The sequence below is a fragment of the Branchiostoma floridae genome, chromosome 16 (genome assembly GCF_000003815.2).
Source record: "Branchiostoma floridae strain S238N-H82 chromosome 16, Bfl_VNyyK, whole genome shotgun sequence".
NCBI lineage: Eukaryota > Metazoa > Chordata > Leptocardii > Amphioxiformes > Branchiostomatidae > Branchiostoma > Branchiostoma floridae.
This window is the reverse complement of record NC_049994.1, coordinates 7553811-7571636: the sequence shown is the minus strand read 5'-3', so window position 1 is coordinate 7571636 and position 17826 is coordinate 7553811. Positions and strand designations below refer to the sequence as shown.

The following is a 17826-nucleotide window of genomic DNA, read 5'->3' as shown; positions in this document are numbered from 1 at the left end:
TGTAAAATCTTGGTGAAATTCTACCCGTTAAGATCGCAGTTTTTTTTTAGCTGCACGTTGTTATATTGAACAACCGTAAATTTTTTGTTTGCGTACCGCTACCAAGTGATTGAAAATTCAAATACGTGACTTGCATGAGAAATACAAGTCCCTGCCTACCTTGTTGTTTCGCTGACACTTCCGGTAACTTCGACCACAAAATTTTCGATAAAAAAGCACTTAAAAACCCTTTCAAAGCGAACTGTTTGATAGAAGATCCCTTTCTTTCAGTGATGACCTGCTAAATTATGGCTACGTACTGAAATAACCGTGATATACGCATAATTCCTGCAGGTATAATAACTACCTCGTACGTAAAAACTCAAGCTGCCAGCAGTTCATGTAGCGGGAATTTCCCCACCAATGTCATAGCAACGGCCACCACTGTCATAGCAACGGCCAATCGGAGACGCGTAATGGGATTACTTTATACACAATTTGCAGAGATAGCGGCTTCTGGTTTCGGTACAACGTAACAATGTATTGCAAGAGAAATTATTCGGAATCGAACTTTATCGTATATTTTTTTAAAGGTCTTCCACGAAAATTGTGCAAAAATAGGTCGTCCAAAAATGTGAGAATGAGACTATTTTTCGCTGACATCCCGCCTGCTTTGAAGGTTGACTGCAGACCCGAATGACGTAAGAGCCTGCGTAGGTGGCCATTACGGAAAAGGCAGGCCGTGAAAACTATTTTTTCTGCGTAGTTCGGGTTGATTTTTGGGTTGACATTCATTCTACTAGTATATAAAAAAGTAACTATCGGAAGACTGTTTTCTTATCACTGTATTCTTACCCAGCGTTATGAACATGATCGCTGCTGGCAATTTTCCTCCAATGTTTTGCAAATCTGTACCTACCATTTTCGCGCCATATGCTAATAAGCGCGCGCTTTATGCTAAACGTCTAAACCCTGACTGCCGCTAACGCGAGCCCGACGTGTTCTCTTTATACGCAGTTTGGCGTTCACGGGGACTCCCGCTGAGCCTACGGCCGTACGCTTCGGAGTGGACGGGAGAAAATTTGGCGTTAGCGGGGCTACGTTAACGGGAACTCTCTTTACACGGGGCTCCCGTTAACGCAGTCCCGCTAACGCCAGTCCCGCTAACGCGAAAAACGTAATGTAAAGTGGGCCTTAGAACCACCCGAAAAATCATTTTTACCGCTTCTCCAAAATTAAATCCCTGTGAACTTAAATGCATTTACAGTACCTCCTGGCAGGAAATGACAGTTGAACTTCACAGAAAGGAAAGGAAAAAGGAAAGGAAGGTGATTTTAATCCAGTTTTAGCTCACTGAAGAGCTAGTCTTCCACTAACCATGACAGAGAAGACAGACGCTATTTACAGCTTCATTGTACTGGTGAAATTCCCCTATGGAGTGGGGTAGATTATTTTACAAGAGGGTCTGCATGCTCTTTTCCGTAGGGCATAGGCAGCCTATTTTATTTCCCGTAATTCGCAGGGAAAACCATCTTATCTACGTAAATCGTAGCGAGTCGACCAAATTTAGCGTAATTGCCTTCCTTGATTTAGCGTAATACATAGGGTGTTCTTCTGAATTCAGCGTAAATCGTTGTCGGGACCCCCCATGCAGACCCTCTTACAACCAGGCTGGGGTTTGGCTATTCCTTGGCTATTCCTAAATGTGATTGTACTTTAGGACTGTTATTCCTTTAAAAGCTTGTAAGAATTAAAGGGGCGAGTAGGAACAGAAAGAATGTGCAGAAAGAATTTCATGCCAACCTCCCAGATAGAACCCAGGCTGGCAGATCACAAAGCCAGTAGCGAAACTACTACGCTAGAAAAGGCTGATCATTCACATGGCTGTTTAACTCTACTTAACCCCCCACTGTTACAAATTGGTCTTTTTTCAGCCTCCTTGTTGTGATTTAGCACAATCTTAGTATCTTTTTAAGAATGTTGTGATGAATATATAACGCCTTGTGCCCTCCTGGTTATGACGAATCATGAGATAGAATTATTATGTTGTCCTAAGGTTTTTAACGTGTGTTTTGTTTAACCTCCAAGCAGATCTTGCGGTGGTTTAAGACAGTAACAAATTAAGCTGGAGAAGGAGTCTTAGCCGGCAGAGGAGTTTTATTCTACCGCAACTTGATTCTACCGCGGTGGAATAAAACTATTCTATCAAATCAAAAAACAAATTCTATCATTCTGACTTGTTATGATTCATATATTGTGCTATAAATGTTTGAATGCATTCTTTTCCAAAAAGAGTAGATGGCTTACTTTAAACCAAGGAGGTTGAAAGAGATTGTTTAAACACAGAGCATGGTGAGAACTGTTGGCATATGTTTTGCATCAGCGTGAATAATGATGCCTGTGATAAATGAATTAGCACATAGGTGCTAAATTCCCTCATTTCAGTTCCAGAACTGAGAGGGAACAATTGTTCAATGACTGTTGATAACTGCTTGGGGAACAAAGAAAATGGGAGGCACCATCAATATTTTTTGTAGGGTAGTAGTGAAGACGGATTTGAATCAAGAATATTTTTAGTTTCTTCCAAACCATTGTAAACTGCCATTACATGTAAACCTGGCCATCATTGTGTAAATTTCCAGCTTTAAGTAGCATGAAAAGAAAAGAAAATCCATCTTTCATTATCTGAAAGTCTCACAAGCACCCCTTTTTGTATAGGAAGTCAGTCGCCCCTAAAGGCTTGCTTGCACCTAGAGTCTTCATTGTTAGTCACTCCTTGAGGCTTGCTTGCTGTTGGTTGGGAAGTCCAAAGTTTGTCAAGTTTTCTACCAGTGACGTCATCATGGCTTCTGAATCTGATTCAGAAAATATATCAGATATTCCAGATATGACTTGGTGTTTTGTGACCGTTACAACAAAGCGCAGCAAAGTGAAGAAAGTTGGTTACTTCAATTCGTTATACCTGAATGATGACGACTGGGTGCCAGTTCGATACATCTCCAGAGTAAAAGAGAACCCCAGGCTCATTTCTGTTTGGGTAAGTACTTTTCTTTTTTTTCTCACACATTGTCTGAAAAGGATTATTTCTTGCTGTGTATCAAGAGTGTGTATCAATACATAATCAAATTTGTTATTACATGTACTATATGGTTTCTACTTTTAAATTATAGCAACAGAATATTTGCCCAAACCATATGTGGTAGGTATAAAAGCAGTGACCCACCACATTACTCTCCTCTTGGAGAGGGTAGTTTAGCCTGGATACCAGACGCTAGAAGATTGGGCTGGGGTCTGGTATCCAGGCTGGGGTAAATTACCTCCTTGAAAACACCTAAAACACTGCCAAAAAAGTACGCAGTATGCATGTTTAGCTGGAGAACAGAGAAGATTCCAGTTGAATTTTGGAATCTCAAGTTTCATTCCATGTGCCTAGTGACTTCTGCAAAGATTAAAAATATATTTGGGAGAGAGTTGTCCCTGCAACCAAGGAGCTCAAATCTAGGTACATGTGCTGGAAATCAGACTGATTTGGCTACTCTCCAAGCAGAGGTTAGGCTCCAGATTTTATTTGACATACTTCAGTTGGTTTTGAAGGTCAATTTTGTACTGTTTTAGTCATGTCAGCAGATATGAATGAACAGGACAAAATTATAGGAAGACCTACAAAAAAACAGCTAGGTTAGAACCTAAATATAATTGGCATCCAGATTATCATCAAATTATATAGTGAGGTCTGGACCTGGACCTGATCCTCTGACCCGGATTTTCTGTATAGCCACTCATACTTTTACATTAGTATGTATTGTTGGTTGTGAACTTTATTTTGCAATATTTCCATAGAACATACATTGACTTTCATACTTAATCATTACTTGGGAGGGGGGGTGTAAAAAATTGCAATTCCTATTAGTATTAGCCACTGGGGTAGAAGGTGAGGTGAAGGTTCCTAACTATTTACTAATTCATTTGGAAATGTGAGGAGTACAATTTACACAGACTCCTACCTACTGTAGTAACTTCTCTCCCTTTAGCCAGTCCAAAAGATTTGAAAAGATATTGTTACTAGCAAGAGGACCTATATGGAGAACTTTAAAATAGGCTGGCTCCTTCTTGTATGCAAGTGACAAATGAATTAATGACAACTGTGATGGTTTGAACCAAGTCAACTGTTTCAAATGCAAAGTAGCCAATTAACACTAATATAATGGCACACAAGGTGACATTTCGCACCCATTGTTAATTGATTTTGGGCATTTAAAGTTGGTCAATACAACACAAAGAAAAGTTTTTAAAGTACAGTTTTTGTTTATACATAAAAGTATCACAGATCTAGTCTAACACAGAAGTTCGGCTTCTTCTCGCTTCTTGGTAATTGTGAAAATGTAGGACTGTATGGGTTTAGCTATGGTCGGTTTGTTCAAACGCATTAGGAATATAAACTTGTCAGTGCTACTCATGTGTTTTTTTTCTATGTAACTATAGAGTCTTTCTTTCATTGACAATAGTACAATCAACAATGAAGTGCACTTCATCTTCTACTTTGTTTGAGGTACAAAATTGACAAACTCTTTGTTGAAAATTCCTTTCTTTTCAGTTTTCAGATTCCACAAGCAACCAGGGGTATGATGCTGGAGATGAGAAGGATATTGTGGACATGGGTGATTATATGGCACACGAAGGATCAATCTGGGCCGAGCTGGAAGAAATAGAAGATGCTAGCCAGTTTGTACAGAAATACCTGAAACTTCAAGAAAGTGAAACACAACTAGAGGGTGCAGACTCAGATGACGAGGAACACTCTGTGACTGTTGCAGGTCCATCAGAAGAAAGAGATCCGTACAAGTTCCCGGTTACCCCTGTCCAGAAAAAGCATCTGAACAAGCAGTCTCCCAAACAAGGCAAGGCATCACCTTCTAAGGCCAAAACTGCACGTGCATCAAAAGTGGAATCTGTCGGACGCCAGGTAAAGCTACGGAAAAAGAATGTGTCCCACCCAAACACTCCACGTTCCAAGAAGAACTCAAAAAGATCTCGCTCTACCAGTAGAAGCTCATCTGAATCAGAAGAGGGATCTGTCATAAAGCTACAGAACAAAGTGCCCCACCCAAACACTCCGCGTTCCAAGAACTCAAAAAGATCTCGCTCTACCAGTAGAAGCTCATCTGAATCAGAAGAGGGATCTGTCATAAAGCTACAGAACAAAGTGCCCCACCCAAACACTCCGCGTTCCAAGAAGAACATTTTGCAAAGATCTCGTCCTACATCTGAATCAGAAGAAGACAGGGATCTTGCAGGAAACAGACAGAAAAAGAAGATGAAGAAAACATCATACAAAAGTAGCACCACCGAAGAGGACTTCAGGCTTACAGTCAATCTGATGCGGGAGAAGCATCCAGACCTGGAAAAGGCCAGAGAAGATGAGGTACTAAAGAAAGCACAAAGCTGGTGGAGAAAGAAGCATGTCCCATCTGTAACTGGCAAAGATGTGAGTTGATTGTTATTGTTGTCCTTGCTTTAGATTGACTCTAGATGTAATGGTTTTGGGAGGGACAGGGGCACAAATCTTACCTTGAAGTCTTATAGTCTTTTTTTTTGGTTTTACTGGTATCATGTTTTTGCTGTTTCGGGAAAAAAGAGGAAGGGGTCACTCACTTGAGACACTTAATTCATGCAACTGAAGTCATGGCCTGAAAGAAGTTTATTTGCAAGTCCGTGCCTGAGGGCTAATTGCAAATTGATTAATGTGGTGGAGTGTTGTTTGGTCAGACTGACAGACAGGAAACACCTGCAGGCAGAAACTCCTTACTCTTGTCGAAAACTTAGCACCTTTACAAAACTCCCTGGATGTGTCAAAGTGATTATATTTAATAGGCTTGTACCGTTCCGTTTTGAGGCAGAGGTAAGAGGAACGGACCAGTAAATTTCCTGACTACTACTATATCTTCGCGACTCTACCTCTGCTTGGAGAGTAGCTGTTGTCATCCACAGAAGGAAAGTTTCTAAGCAATTAAACCATGATGGACAAGATGATGAATAAACCAATTACTAAGTATATAATTCCAGTTAAGAAAAGAACTACAAATAGTATTAATTTCATCTACTACATTTAAGTTTTAAAATGAAATGAAGTAAAGAGATGTTGGAGATATTTCCCAATATGTAGACAGAGTTTTGTTCAATCAGATGCTTGTGGTGCTGTTTTTTTTTTAATTGATTTTGTCTAAGTCGTGACATTTCCTGTCAAAGCATGGATTGTAGGATTTGGGGACAAAAATTGAGAAATTGGCCATTGAATAAACTCCTCTAGTAGATTATTCTCCATATACTGTGGCCAATATTGTCAGTCTGGTAAAGCCCCTGAACACTGTGACAAAGCAACTTTTAATATCTTCAATGATGACAGAAACATTTTAAACACTTAACAGAATGTTTATTTAAACATTTGGTATCTTATGCAGAGAAACCAAGCTTTCAAAAGAAATTCTCACATTTAAGTGTTGATTTTAGTAACTTCAACTTTATCAATTTGATAGGGGAAATCTTTTTTGGCAGGAAAAGTTATATAAGTTTATTCAGAACTGAGGTACAAAAACCTGCTTGTTGATGTTCTGATATTTTGGACCTATACCAAAATGATTTCCACTGTACTGTACTGAACTGTACTGGGTACATGTATATGCAGCCCTATAAGTATAACCGCCTATTGCAAACACCAAACACATTGATTGTGACTTTTGGACAATCTGACTTCTGAGTTCAGTATTCAATTGATGACATGTCGGGTATTCCTTATTTGTAACACAAATGAAATTAGGATTTTTCACCTTGACCCTGTACTTAGCTTGTTAGAAAGCAAAAACATACAATAAAGGTCTTTTTTCTTCTCCTCTAAGACTTTATTGTTTTCTGATGTTTTAAGTTGTTCTTGCCCTAACAATAGTTTTCTTTTAACATTCCAGTTGAAGCAGATAAACAGTCAGAACCAAACACATCTGACTGTAGCCACTCTCAGCAAGCGCTGCTTCAGGCTTGCTGAAGGCATAATGGACAGATGGGAGACAGGGTCGTACCAACGCCAGAGCAAAACAGAAGTGAAGCAGACTCTGTTCAGCTGCTTGACTGGCCTCCATGATGAGCAGAAGGTCTTTGATCTTCTGCAAAAATTTCATGATGGCCAGCTCAAGAGTCTGAAAGAGTTTGACCATGCCGCAGATACAATAAGGGTAAGTTCATTATTAACATTTTTAGCCTGAATGCTGACATGTACCAGTGCTTTTTTTGTTACACAGGACTTTTCCCAACCCACCCAAGGTTACTCTAATTGGGGAGACTTCAGATAGAGACCAATTCATGTGCAAGAGGTCAATGTTGGTCTGATGCACACACTGTAATGTAATCCTGAGCTGTGGGTGTCTCATGATACTCTGAACACATGTCTAAAGACAATCGTTGCCCATAATGATAGACAGTAACAGTCGCATGACTATAATGTACTTGTTGTAGGTATGAAGCAGGCCTTAGATATACATCGTCCAATTGTCAGTCTTGTTCAGACACTCATATTTAAAAAAAACATAATGGTGTCCCTTCAATTGCAATTATCAACTGACTCAATTTTGTGTTTGTGTCAACAACAGCTTGCACAGCAGAAATGCAAGGAGAATGCAGAGCGTCTACAGAAGGAAAATGATCAACTCAATGAGCAGGTGGAGGACTTAAAACAAGAGTTAGAGGACTTAAAAAAAGAGAAGGAAGGAAGGCAAGGAAAGGGATTGGAAACAGCTGAAGACATTGAAGATGCAGGCGAAGTGAAGAATCTGAAGAAAGAGAAACTGCTCCTCAACAAGAAGATAGAAGAGTTAGAGAAAGAGAAGGGAAGATGGGAGAGAGAGAGACAACTCCTTACCGAAGAGATAGAAGACTTGAAGAGAGAGAAGGAAGGAAGGCAAGGAGAGGAACAACCAGACATTCAAGAAAATGAGGTTTGTTAATTTCTTTAAAAAATTATATATGGAGCAGGCCTTAAGTACAGTACTGGCAGCAGGAAATGAGTTGAAATGTGATGGAAAAATGAGCTAGCCTAACTATAAAATTGTTGAAGGATTTCATACGTCTCAGCCAGATAATTACCAAATCTTTGCTTATTACATTTGTTGAAGTAGCTTCTTCCAAAAAGGATAAAAACATTGAGTATCTCCAAGACATAGATTGATTTTGTACTTGTATTTAGCAGTCTCAGTTTTTATATCCTACATGCATAAGAGCTCTTGTTGATCTCTTTGGCATATCAACTTACAGCTAGTATATAAAACTGCTCTCCAACATGATCTCTCCAGTGTCACTGATAAAAGGCAACTGATCTTGTCTGACACATCTTACCGTTTTAAAAATTAGCTACTCTCCAAGCAGAGGTCGAATCGCGCAGATATAGTAGTAGTCGAAAAAGCAACCCGCTGAACATGTGGGGTGCACATTGATCTGGGGCAGTAAAACTATTTGGCTAACAATCTTTTTATGCTTGGGGGGGCGGAGCACTAACACAGATTTTGAAAGGATATCCCCGCCCCTATGCGTTTTGTTGCAGAGGAAGGAAGGGCGCTCGTGTAATTTTTTGGACTACTACTATATCTGCGCGATTTGACCTCTGCTTGGAGAGTAAAAATTAGCCAGTTTCTTGAGTAACTGCTTTTTGACATATAGTCACATTGTTGTAAGAAATAATGTTCATTTTGGTATTTCTGTTTGACTACAGATACTTGCTGATCAGCACCTGAGTGAAAGCCAAAGGGACAAAGATTTCCTTCAACTTGAAGATGGTGACAAGAATGTTGAAGAAGTCAGAGAGAAGTCAGAGAAAGGCCTGTTGGAAAATCCGGTGCAAAAAGGCAGCTGGGTGGGGGTCTGGTATTCAGATCCTGTGCCGGGATGGTATCCAGGGGAAGTTCTTCAAGTGTATAAAAGGGGTAAAGCCAAAGTACAGTTCATTCACCCCGATCCATCTAGTGGTACAGGGAAGTACATGAGACCCGAAAATACAGATATTGACATCGTTCCCCAAGCCTTCATTATCGCTACAAACCTGGATGTGGTAGAATATAGTGATAAAAAGTATGAGGTGAGGGGGAAAAAAAACATTGACAAAAAATTCAAGGCTTTCAAACCTCCCCGTCGCCTGTAAAAACAGGATCAAAACTTCCATTTCTTGTAGCGATAATAAATGCTTTCAAAAAATGACTGCATTATCTTTTGTGCATTGCCCCGCAGATGACACTACAATCAATAGACCAAACCTGAAGCCGAACATAATGTTGACAGTGTAAATGTATCCAACAAGTCATCATCTTCAAACAAGTAAGATTGATGAAAACAGTAAGTAGTTTAGAACTTAGTTGATAGTACCTTTAAGTCTTCCAGACTGTAGACTGTTTTGTTACGTGCTCCAATGATAAGCCTATCAGGACACCCTTAGTACTCAACTGGTACCCTTACTCCCTGTTTAGAAAACTGATGTAGAGTTCAGATTTCATGTAGTGTAGTATTCTGAGAAACTAAGATTTCTTGATGCTATTATGTTTGGTTGAAGTGATGTTCCTACCATTTTTTTTACATGTAAATGTATCCAATAAGTTAAAGGTTACCGATTAAAGCAGTAGTTTAGAATTTAGTTGGTAGAACCTTGAAATCTCCCAGACTGTAGTTTTCTTACATGCTCCAATGATTAGCCTATCGGGGCACCCTAAGTACCCTTACTCCCTGTTTAGAAAACTGATGTAGAGTTCAGATTTCATGTAGTGTAGCATTCTGAGAAACTAAGATTTCTTGATGCTGTTATATTTTGTTTACACTGATGTTCCTACCTTTTTTCCTGTAAATGTATCCAACAAGTAAGGTTGATTAAATCAGTAGTTTAGGGTTAAGTTGATAGAACCTTGAAATCTCCCAGACTGTAGTTTTCTTACATGCTCCGATGATTAGCCTATCTGGGCACCCTAAGTACCCTTACTCCCTGTTTAGAAAACTGATGTAGAGTTCAGATTTCATGTAGTGTAGCATTCTGAGAAACTAAGATTTCTTGATGCTGTTATATTTTGTTTACACTGATGTTCCTACCTTTTTTCCTGTAAATGTATCCAACAAGTAAGGTTGATTAAATCAGTAGTTTAGGGTTAAGTTGATAGAACCTTGAAATCTCCCAGACTGTAGTTTTCTTACATGCTCCGATGATTAGCCTATCTGGGCACCCTAAGTACCCTTACTCCCTGTTTAGAAAATTGAATGTAGAGTTCAGATTTCATGTAGTGTAGCATTCTGAGAAACTAAGATTTCTTGATGTTATTTTGTTTGAAGTGATGTTCCTAGTTTGTTGTTTCATGTAACTAGTGAGTTTTAATAAAGCATTGAGTTTTAAGGCACACCTATGTCCTGTGTGGTATGTGTTATTTAAGCCATATATCTTCACCCCAGACCTTTTGAAATTTTTTTACCTGTCAGTCCAATTTGTTTCTGAAAAAAATCTGAGAAGCAATAAATTAATTTGGTGTGACATTGACTGGTAACATATCTGGTATCTATTTTCTAGATAGACCAGTTGAATACAGTAAGACTTAAGCAAAGTGCATGACAGTTGAACTCAAGTCGGGGATGTGCATAAAAATCTGGAAACCCAAACCATTTCCCATTTATTTCATTATAGATAAAATGTCATGATATTTGCATGAAATGATGTCACAGTACATGGCATTACTGACCTGGAAATATGATGAAAAACAAATGCAGTGAAAAAAAGGGTAGGTAGGGTCTGTACCAAAGCATTAGATCACCAAAACTGTTGAAATTGCCCCTGAATGGCTGAGAAATATGGTTTCTAGTAAAAATCCTTTTGAGGACTAACAAGCAGGCAGTTTCGTCCAACATCTGAGCACCAAAAACCAACATTGTCATGGGCACAAAATTGTCAAATACCGTGATCCCAAAATGTTTTTCAAAGGCCTAATCCATAAAATATAAGATAAACTGTTACATGGTACATTCTGGCTGCTTGGTGAAGAACTGCCCAAGGACAGGGAAGGATGGAGGAAGAGAGTCATGGCCATCCGTGCAACCAGCACGCCTGGATGATGATGATGATGATGTTACATGTAATATCAGAAAATCTTTCAAGGATGACAACTTGACACAATTTCACATTACTTAAAATGTCAAATTATATGTATGCATTATCAATAATTATCTATACTGGTTATGTATAATTATGTATAATGGTGAAGAGGGTTATGTATAATTATGTATAATAGCCAAATGGGTTATGGTTACTATGTATAATAGTGAAAAGTGATATGTATAATTATGTATAGTGGTAAAAAAGGATATGTATAGTTATGTATAGTGGTAAAAAGGGATATGTATAATTATGTATACCAAAAAAAATGTTATGTATAATTATGTATACTGGAAAAATTTATGTATAATTATAGCATAACTATGTATAATTGGACTTCTCCCTAGGGACTTATTAATGTGTTCCGCGTATTAGTCACCCCCTGCTATGTACTCAATAAAAATATGAACAAGATTGGGTAAAGCATTTTTGAGTTATTGACGTGCAGTCCGGAATTAAATTGTTTTTCCGTAATAAAATTGCGACTTGTTATTAGTACAAAGTTTCTACTGATCTATTAGTAGTAGGGGGTATTTCATTTCTAGAGTGGTTAAGTGCAAGTAAACAATGTAAAATCTATTTTGTGTGTGTGTGTATGCTTGTGTTTGTGTGTACATACATAGACCTCATAACTTGAGAAGCTATTGTTGGATTCTTATGATACAATGTTCTTGGTAAGTGGGTAGGCTTTAGAACAATGTAGGTCAAGTTCGATTATAGGCCTCCTAGAACCTTTTATGATACTGCAGGAAAACAGTTTTGATGTCTGGTGTTCTGAACGTGCTGTGGTCATGACCTTAGAGTGGTAGATAGAGTTTTGTAGGTTTGGCCCCCTAACAGCTATTTTGGAACTGCAACGTTAGGGACCAATTTTGTCTAAGATTTTGACAGAGGATAACTCAAGAATGAGATGGCTGATTGTCATGATTTTTGGAATGTATACATCTTATGTGAAGATTTACATATTTTACTATGATATATCTCTTATCTATTTGTGCATGTGCGCTGCAGGTCACCCTCGTTTCTTCAACCAACTGTTTTCTGGGCAGAACACCTACGCCCTGGCAGGCCAATGGCTCACCGAGACACTCAACACCAGCCAGTAAGTAGAGGCACCTAGCAGGAATAGCCAGTACTACAAGGCTTGGGCACCAAATGCTTCTAAAGATAAATGTTTGCCACAGAAAGTGTGCAAGCTCATTTGTTTTATTGAACGTGGTGCATGCAGGACACACTAATGTCAGCACAGGGCTCTTCTTGACTGTGGCATTTACCACTGTGTAGTGTTGAGACTCTAACATTACATTAAAGTTCAGCTTCAAATACCTGATTTTGACATATATTGAACCATGGTTTTGAATTACAATGCACAACATGCTGTATTTTCAAAATATTGCAGTTTGAAAGCACCAACTTGATATCCCTAAAGACCCTATTCTTAAAAACAAATGATATAGGTTACCTCGTGGATAAAGGTGAACTAGCATTACAAAATGGCTGACAAAAGTGTTGGTTTTTAGAATGATGAAATACAAGGCTACATTGTGTATAGAAGAAAGGAACAAAGAGGCTTGCAAAATTACAACTCAATGATAAATTCAAACTTCAAGGCTAATCTAAGAGTATCATCCTGTATCTAAACTTCTATGTCCTGACAACAGGTACACCTTTGAGGTTGCCCCAGTCTTCACCATCATGGAGAACGTGGTTCTGCACAAGATGAGAGACATTGTGGGGTACTCAGGAGGGGACGGTATCTTCTGTCCAGGTACTGTAAAATTGTTTATTTCAGTAGAGACTTAATTTTTTTTCTGCATTTTAAGCTTGTGGTTGACAAAATATTTTGCAGTACAACTAACATTGGAAGCACGTATTAAAGTGTCATGGCAGAGAGGTCACTGCAAAAAATTTTAAAAAATGAAACCACTGCAAGCATTTCAAGATTTACAGTATGATATTTTATGGAGGAAACTATACAACTCATCAATAGCTGGATAGAGTATGTCAGCAGTCCCTGCAATAATTTTTTTTCTCACTAGGTGGCTCTATATCAAACCTGTATGCCCTGAATGTGGCCCGTTATCGCTACATGCCCGATATCAAGAAGACTGGGCTGTTTGGGCTGCCTAGACTGGTCGTTTTCACATCCAAACAGGTGAGTTTTTTTCTTCTTTCCTCCTGCTATATTGTCGTTGATGTTGTGGTATGATGGCCTTGTGGTTAGGGTTATTGACTCAGAATCTGGAGGTACTGAGTTCAAATCCCAGGCAAGTCCCAGCGCAGTGCCCTTGGGAAAAGAACCTTACACCTATTTCCTAACACGACCAAGAAAAAAATGAGTAATTAGCTTTGGCTGACGTCCGTCAGATGGGATGTTAGATGGAGGTCCCATGTTTGAGGAAGGCCACACCTATGAGTCCATCCCAGTTTGAGTAGATGAAATAAATCTATCAGAATTTGCAGCTGGATAGCAAGAGTCAGCAGTGCCTGCAATAATTTCTTTTCTCACTAGGTGGCTCTGTATGAAACAGAGCATGAGATGTAAAATGTCAAACTTGGGATAGGTCCTCTCCTTAGTGCTGAAACGCTGTTCTAGCTTTCCTATACATGTATATGGGGCCGCCAGCTTTATCCAAGTACATTCTCCTTTGCAGAGACAAACCTGTGTTGTAGAACTCTGACGGGCCCATACTCTGCTTGCCCATGCTATATTAGATCTCACTGTTGCCCATCCTGCTTATAAATATTAATGACTTGCCTTATTTGGGTACCAGCCAATCAGTGCACAGCCCCAAGATTTCCAATGTCTAACATGCCGAGTATGCAGGCAGACAAAATTATTCTTTTTAAGTAGGAGGATGATGGTTTCTAAGTATCATTGTGTACTTTGTGGTGATGCTGATCACTCTCTATCCACAGATTCTACAGATTTCAAATTTGGTACCTTATTAGGTCTCAGAAAGGACTGTTGTTGAACTGCCCTTGTTGAAGGCTGCATTTCGACTGCATCAGTCATGAATATTATTGAGCTTGCCTTAATTAGAATATGTTTTCCCTTTAGACAACACAAAGGCTTCTTCCTTATTGGCTGACAACTGGTTTGTTGCAATACCCATAATAACGAATATGGGTTGCGAGTGAAAGTCACTGAGCAGAGTTCTATGACTCGGGTTTGAACCTGCATAGGAGAATGATTTTATATCACAGTCTGACGTCATGCTAATTGACTGAGATTGACTCTTTATCTAAATATTGATGTTCATTTTCAGAGCCACTATTCTATCAAGAAAGCTGCTAGTGTCCTGGGGATTGGAACCAACAACGTCGTGTTGGTCGACTGTGACGAAAGGTAAATATCATGAATTCAAGCTGCGTTTCTTGTCATTACACAATGACGATGTATTTTTACTCTCTCATCAACACATTTCCTATAGCAAAGATCTCTCAAAAATGATTCAGACCAAAAAAGAAAAGTAACGACAGACTCCAATGAGCTTTTGGATTGCCAGCAATTTTCTTCAAAGAGGGTTCCTTTTGATGAAAAATTATGCGCATCGATTTTGACCAAGATCATTCCTAAACATCATTGTGAATTTTACGAAAATTGATCAGCAAGTCGACAACTGAGAAGCTACATGTACACAAGCCCTTATAGATAATGCGTATCGTATACTAGACTGTTGTGAAGAGAGTAGCTTGTTTGTGTTTTTTTAACCGAATTTGTTGTTTTGACCACGCTCTTATTGTTCTAGGGGTAAGATGATAGCATCCGACCTTGAGGCACAGATCCTGCGAGTTAAGGCTGAGGTGATGTTTGTGATCATCTGTTTGACCTTTGGTGTTCCATGTCTTACCCACACACCCGTCATGTGATTGTCATGTGACTATCATGTGATTGTCATGTGAAAGTTCTCAGTATCAGTGGGTAATGCTGGGCAAGAATAGATTTTTGTTGGAGTATCTTTTAAGTTTGGAATATGTCATACATTATGATAAACCTTTAACAGCTATCTAAAGAAATTTTTACATCTTTTCTTTGTTGAAAATTACCGGTATATCATTTTCGAATGCATGGCCAATTTTTGCGACAGTCCTGTGTTCTGAAAGCGCCATGTTTTGATGCCCTACATATATGTCTGGACACCCCTACATTCTGACATTTCTATATTAGAATTGGGGGGGTGTCAGAACATAGGGGTGTCAGAACAGGGGGTGTAACGGCTATTTCTCTTTGTCTTGTTTAACCCGTACTGTGACGGAAGATTTGTTATCTGAAATAGTCCTTGAAGATGAAAACGTAATGTACTCAAGACAGCCTCCTTTACCCAACTGTTGCTGTGAACTTGAAGAAAATGATAGCCATGTTACTATTATACTGTGCAGATTGGTAGGCATTCACATTACTGTAAAAGAATTGACTTGTTGTGCATAGACTATACCTGGCCAAGACCAATTGCATTCTTAGTTTAGAGGAATTTCCCAACTGGTGACAACCATCAACAAAACTTAACTTGAATTGACATTTGGCAAGACACCTGGAAAATCCTTTAACCAACCAACTGCCAAGCACCAACTTGAATGCACTGGTAAAGCACTTCATGTTATGTTGGCAGCTGTAGAAGGTTAAACTAGAAATGAAATTGGTCTACCGTACAGTAGTGGTTAGACGACATAAGGTCAGCCGCTTCGTTTGTTTGTACTAACAGTGTTGTTTTCTTGTTGTTTCTATTTTGCAGGGCGCTGTTCCATTCTTTGTGAACTGTACAAGCGGGACCACCGTGCTGGGGGCCTACGATCCGTTGGATGAAGTTGCCGACATTTGTGAGAAGCATGGACTGTGGATGCACGTAGACGTGAGTGGTTCACATTATTTACTGATACTTCCTAGCTGCATTTCCTAGCTTCATTGGATTGGCAAGTCATTGAGATGTAAGGTCACACCAATCAATTTTGCTGGTTTTCGGAAAATCAGTTAATAGCGAAAATTCAGCAAGATAAAAAGAGAAGGCAAGGAGAAAAACTTAATATATCTGACCATATTGACCAAGTTGATATGGTGTAACAGAACTACACTGTAAAATTTTCACAGTGGTTTAATATTTTTTCCATTGCATTCCGTATCATAAACATCTCAAAACCCCCCTTCCACTTCTATCGCAAAATCAAGTCATCATGAAGATATATAAATTTACTTCTTACCTCGGCCATAACAACATCCAAGGTGTGTGTTCCAAACTTGTCCATATTTTACTGTATCCTAAGGGCTTTCATCAAACAATTAGAACACACTTTGTTTTACCTGTGACCATACATTGAAATGTATGTTTTTTCTGGGTAGATATGACATAAAAAGAAAACAACAAAGTTTATTCCACATCACCCTTGATTGTCGGGCAATCCTACCCAGTTGGTACCTTGGGTGACACGGAATACACTGTTTTGTATTCCACATTTACAGTAACAATAAGGGTTGTTTTTTGGCAGGCTGCCTGGGGCGGTGGTGTGATGATGTCACCAAAGTACCGTGCCAGCAGGATGCGAGGCGTGGAGAGGTCCGACTCCATAACGTGGAACCCTCACAAGATGATGGGCGCGGGACAGCAGTGTTCCGCCTTCCTGCTCAAGCACGAGGTACGGGTGGTACGGATGGATGGGCTGTTGTATTTCTTTCTTTTTTAACGAGATTGTTCAGAGCAAGGTCATTACACAAGGTAGCGCATGTAGTCCAGTGGTTAGCGGCCCTGCCTCTGGAACTAGAAGCCAAGAGTTTGATTCCGGCTGTGTCGCTCACCCGACATGCACGCTACCAGAAAGGGTTGCAGTCCTTAGGACAGGACGTTAAGCCGTGGTCCACTGTTCATTGTGCTTGTCAAAAAGAGCTAGGGGAATTTCCCCGGTACAATGAACCAGTAAATACTGTACATAGCATCTGTCCTCTCTGTCACGACCAGTGGAAGACTAGCTCTTCAGTGAGCTAAAACTGGATCGAGATCACTTTCCACTTTCTTTCCACACCACTTGGAAATGCGTATGCGTGGAAATAATTGTACACGGATTTAGCGGTGAACATTTGTTCTGAAGGCTGATAAGTTGTAGACAGGAAGGAAACTGTTGTCGTCAAGAGTTTTGGCTGTCAGGGGAACAGAAACTGTTACTGTAGAAGGACTTGGAAGCTTTCAGTTGAACAGTATAGAGATGAGTTTAAAGAAAACTTAGTGTTGTGCTGATAACGTTTGATATGGGTGTCCCGAACTGGTCTTTACTTTGCTGGGCTGCAATAACATTTGATATGTCTTGTCAAGACTGGGTGATAATGGGATAATATCACATGGGCTTGACTTATCATAAGGGCTTCCATAGAATGATTTGAACACACTTTGTGCTGATTGCCCCGTTCAAATTCTGGATTCAGAGGTTGAAATGCCATTACTATTTTTGTTCAAGGACACCAAATTTGTCAACTTCTAGCATTGCAATGCTATTTCTCAGATGCACAATATATTTACTGTAACAGTGATATCATACCCGGGCTGTAATTATGTTCGATATCAGTGTTCCCACTGGTCCGTATTTCATGGTACTGCCCTGAGCTCAGGGTTGTAGCCAGCCTGAAATCATTTTCAGTCCCTTCGATTTTGAATGGGAATCCTATCGAGCACCGAAGGCATGGCGTGGTGTTGCACCTTGTC

The 17826-nt window shown here is 39.5% G+C and overlaps 2 protein-coding genes across 8 annotated transcripts in view; both read left to right on the top strand.

Annotated features, from left to right (window-relative positions):
* The window catches only part of LOC118432702 (cysteine sulfinic acid decarboxylase-like), a 79210-nt gene that overhangs the window by 55248 nt on the left and 6136 nt on the right, over nucleotides 1-17826 (top strand). For all 7 annotated transcript variants that reach the window (XM_035844310.1, XM_035844316.1, XM_035844311.1 and 4 more), the window contains exons 3-9: nucleotides 12149-12239; nucleotides 12799-12905; nucleotides 13177-13292; nucleotides 14407-14486; nucleotides 14890-14944; nucleotides 15874-15990; nucleotides 16622-16768. In XM_035844310.1, coding sequence (XP_035700203.1) covers nucleotides 12149-12239; nucleotides 12799-12905; nucleotides 13177-13292; nucleotides 14407-14486; nucleotides 14890-14944; nucleotides 15874-15990; nucleotides 16622-16768 — 713 coding nt within the window. The remainder of the gene's footprint in view (nucleotides 1-12148; nucleotides 12240-12798; nucleotides 12906-13176; nucleotides 13293-14406; nucleotides 14487-14889; nucleotides 14945-15873; nucleotides 15991-16621; nucleotides 16769-17826) is intronic.
* On the top strand, nucleotides 1609-10391 carry LOC118432701 (golgin subfamily A member 6-like protein 7). The gene is made up of 5 exons (XM_035844309.1): nucleotides 1609-3016; nucleotides 4574-5464; nucleotides 6939-7202; nucleotides 7617-7961; nucleotides 8732-10391. The coding sequence occupies exons 1-5, from the start codon at nucleotides 2822-2824 to the stop codon at nucleotides 9155-9157; spliced, it is 2121 nt and encodes a 706-aa protein (XP_035700202.1). The 5' UTR covers nucleotides 1609-2821; the 3' UTR covers nucleotides 9158-10391.

What these genes read in the sequence shown, in the direction of transcription:
- LOC118432701 (XM_035844309.1), top strand. Translation starts at nt 2,822, where the DNA reads ATGGCTTCTGAATCTGATTCAGAAAATATATCAGATATTCCAGATATG. An exon ending in CCAGGCTCATTTCTGTTTGG is followed by an intron (nt 3,017 to 4,573) that starts GTAAGTACTTTT and finishes CTTTCTTTTCAG; the next exon opens with TTTTCAGATTCCACAAGCAA. An exon ending in ATGCCGCAGATACAATAAGG is followed by an intron (nt 7,203 to 7,616) that starts GTAAGTTCATTA and finishes TGTCAACAACAG; the next exon opens with CTTGCACAGCAGAAATGCAA.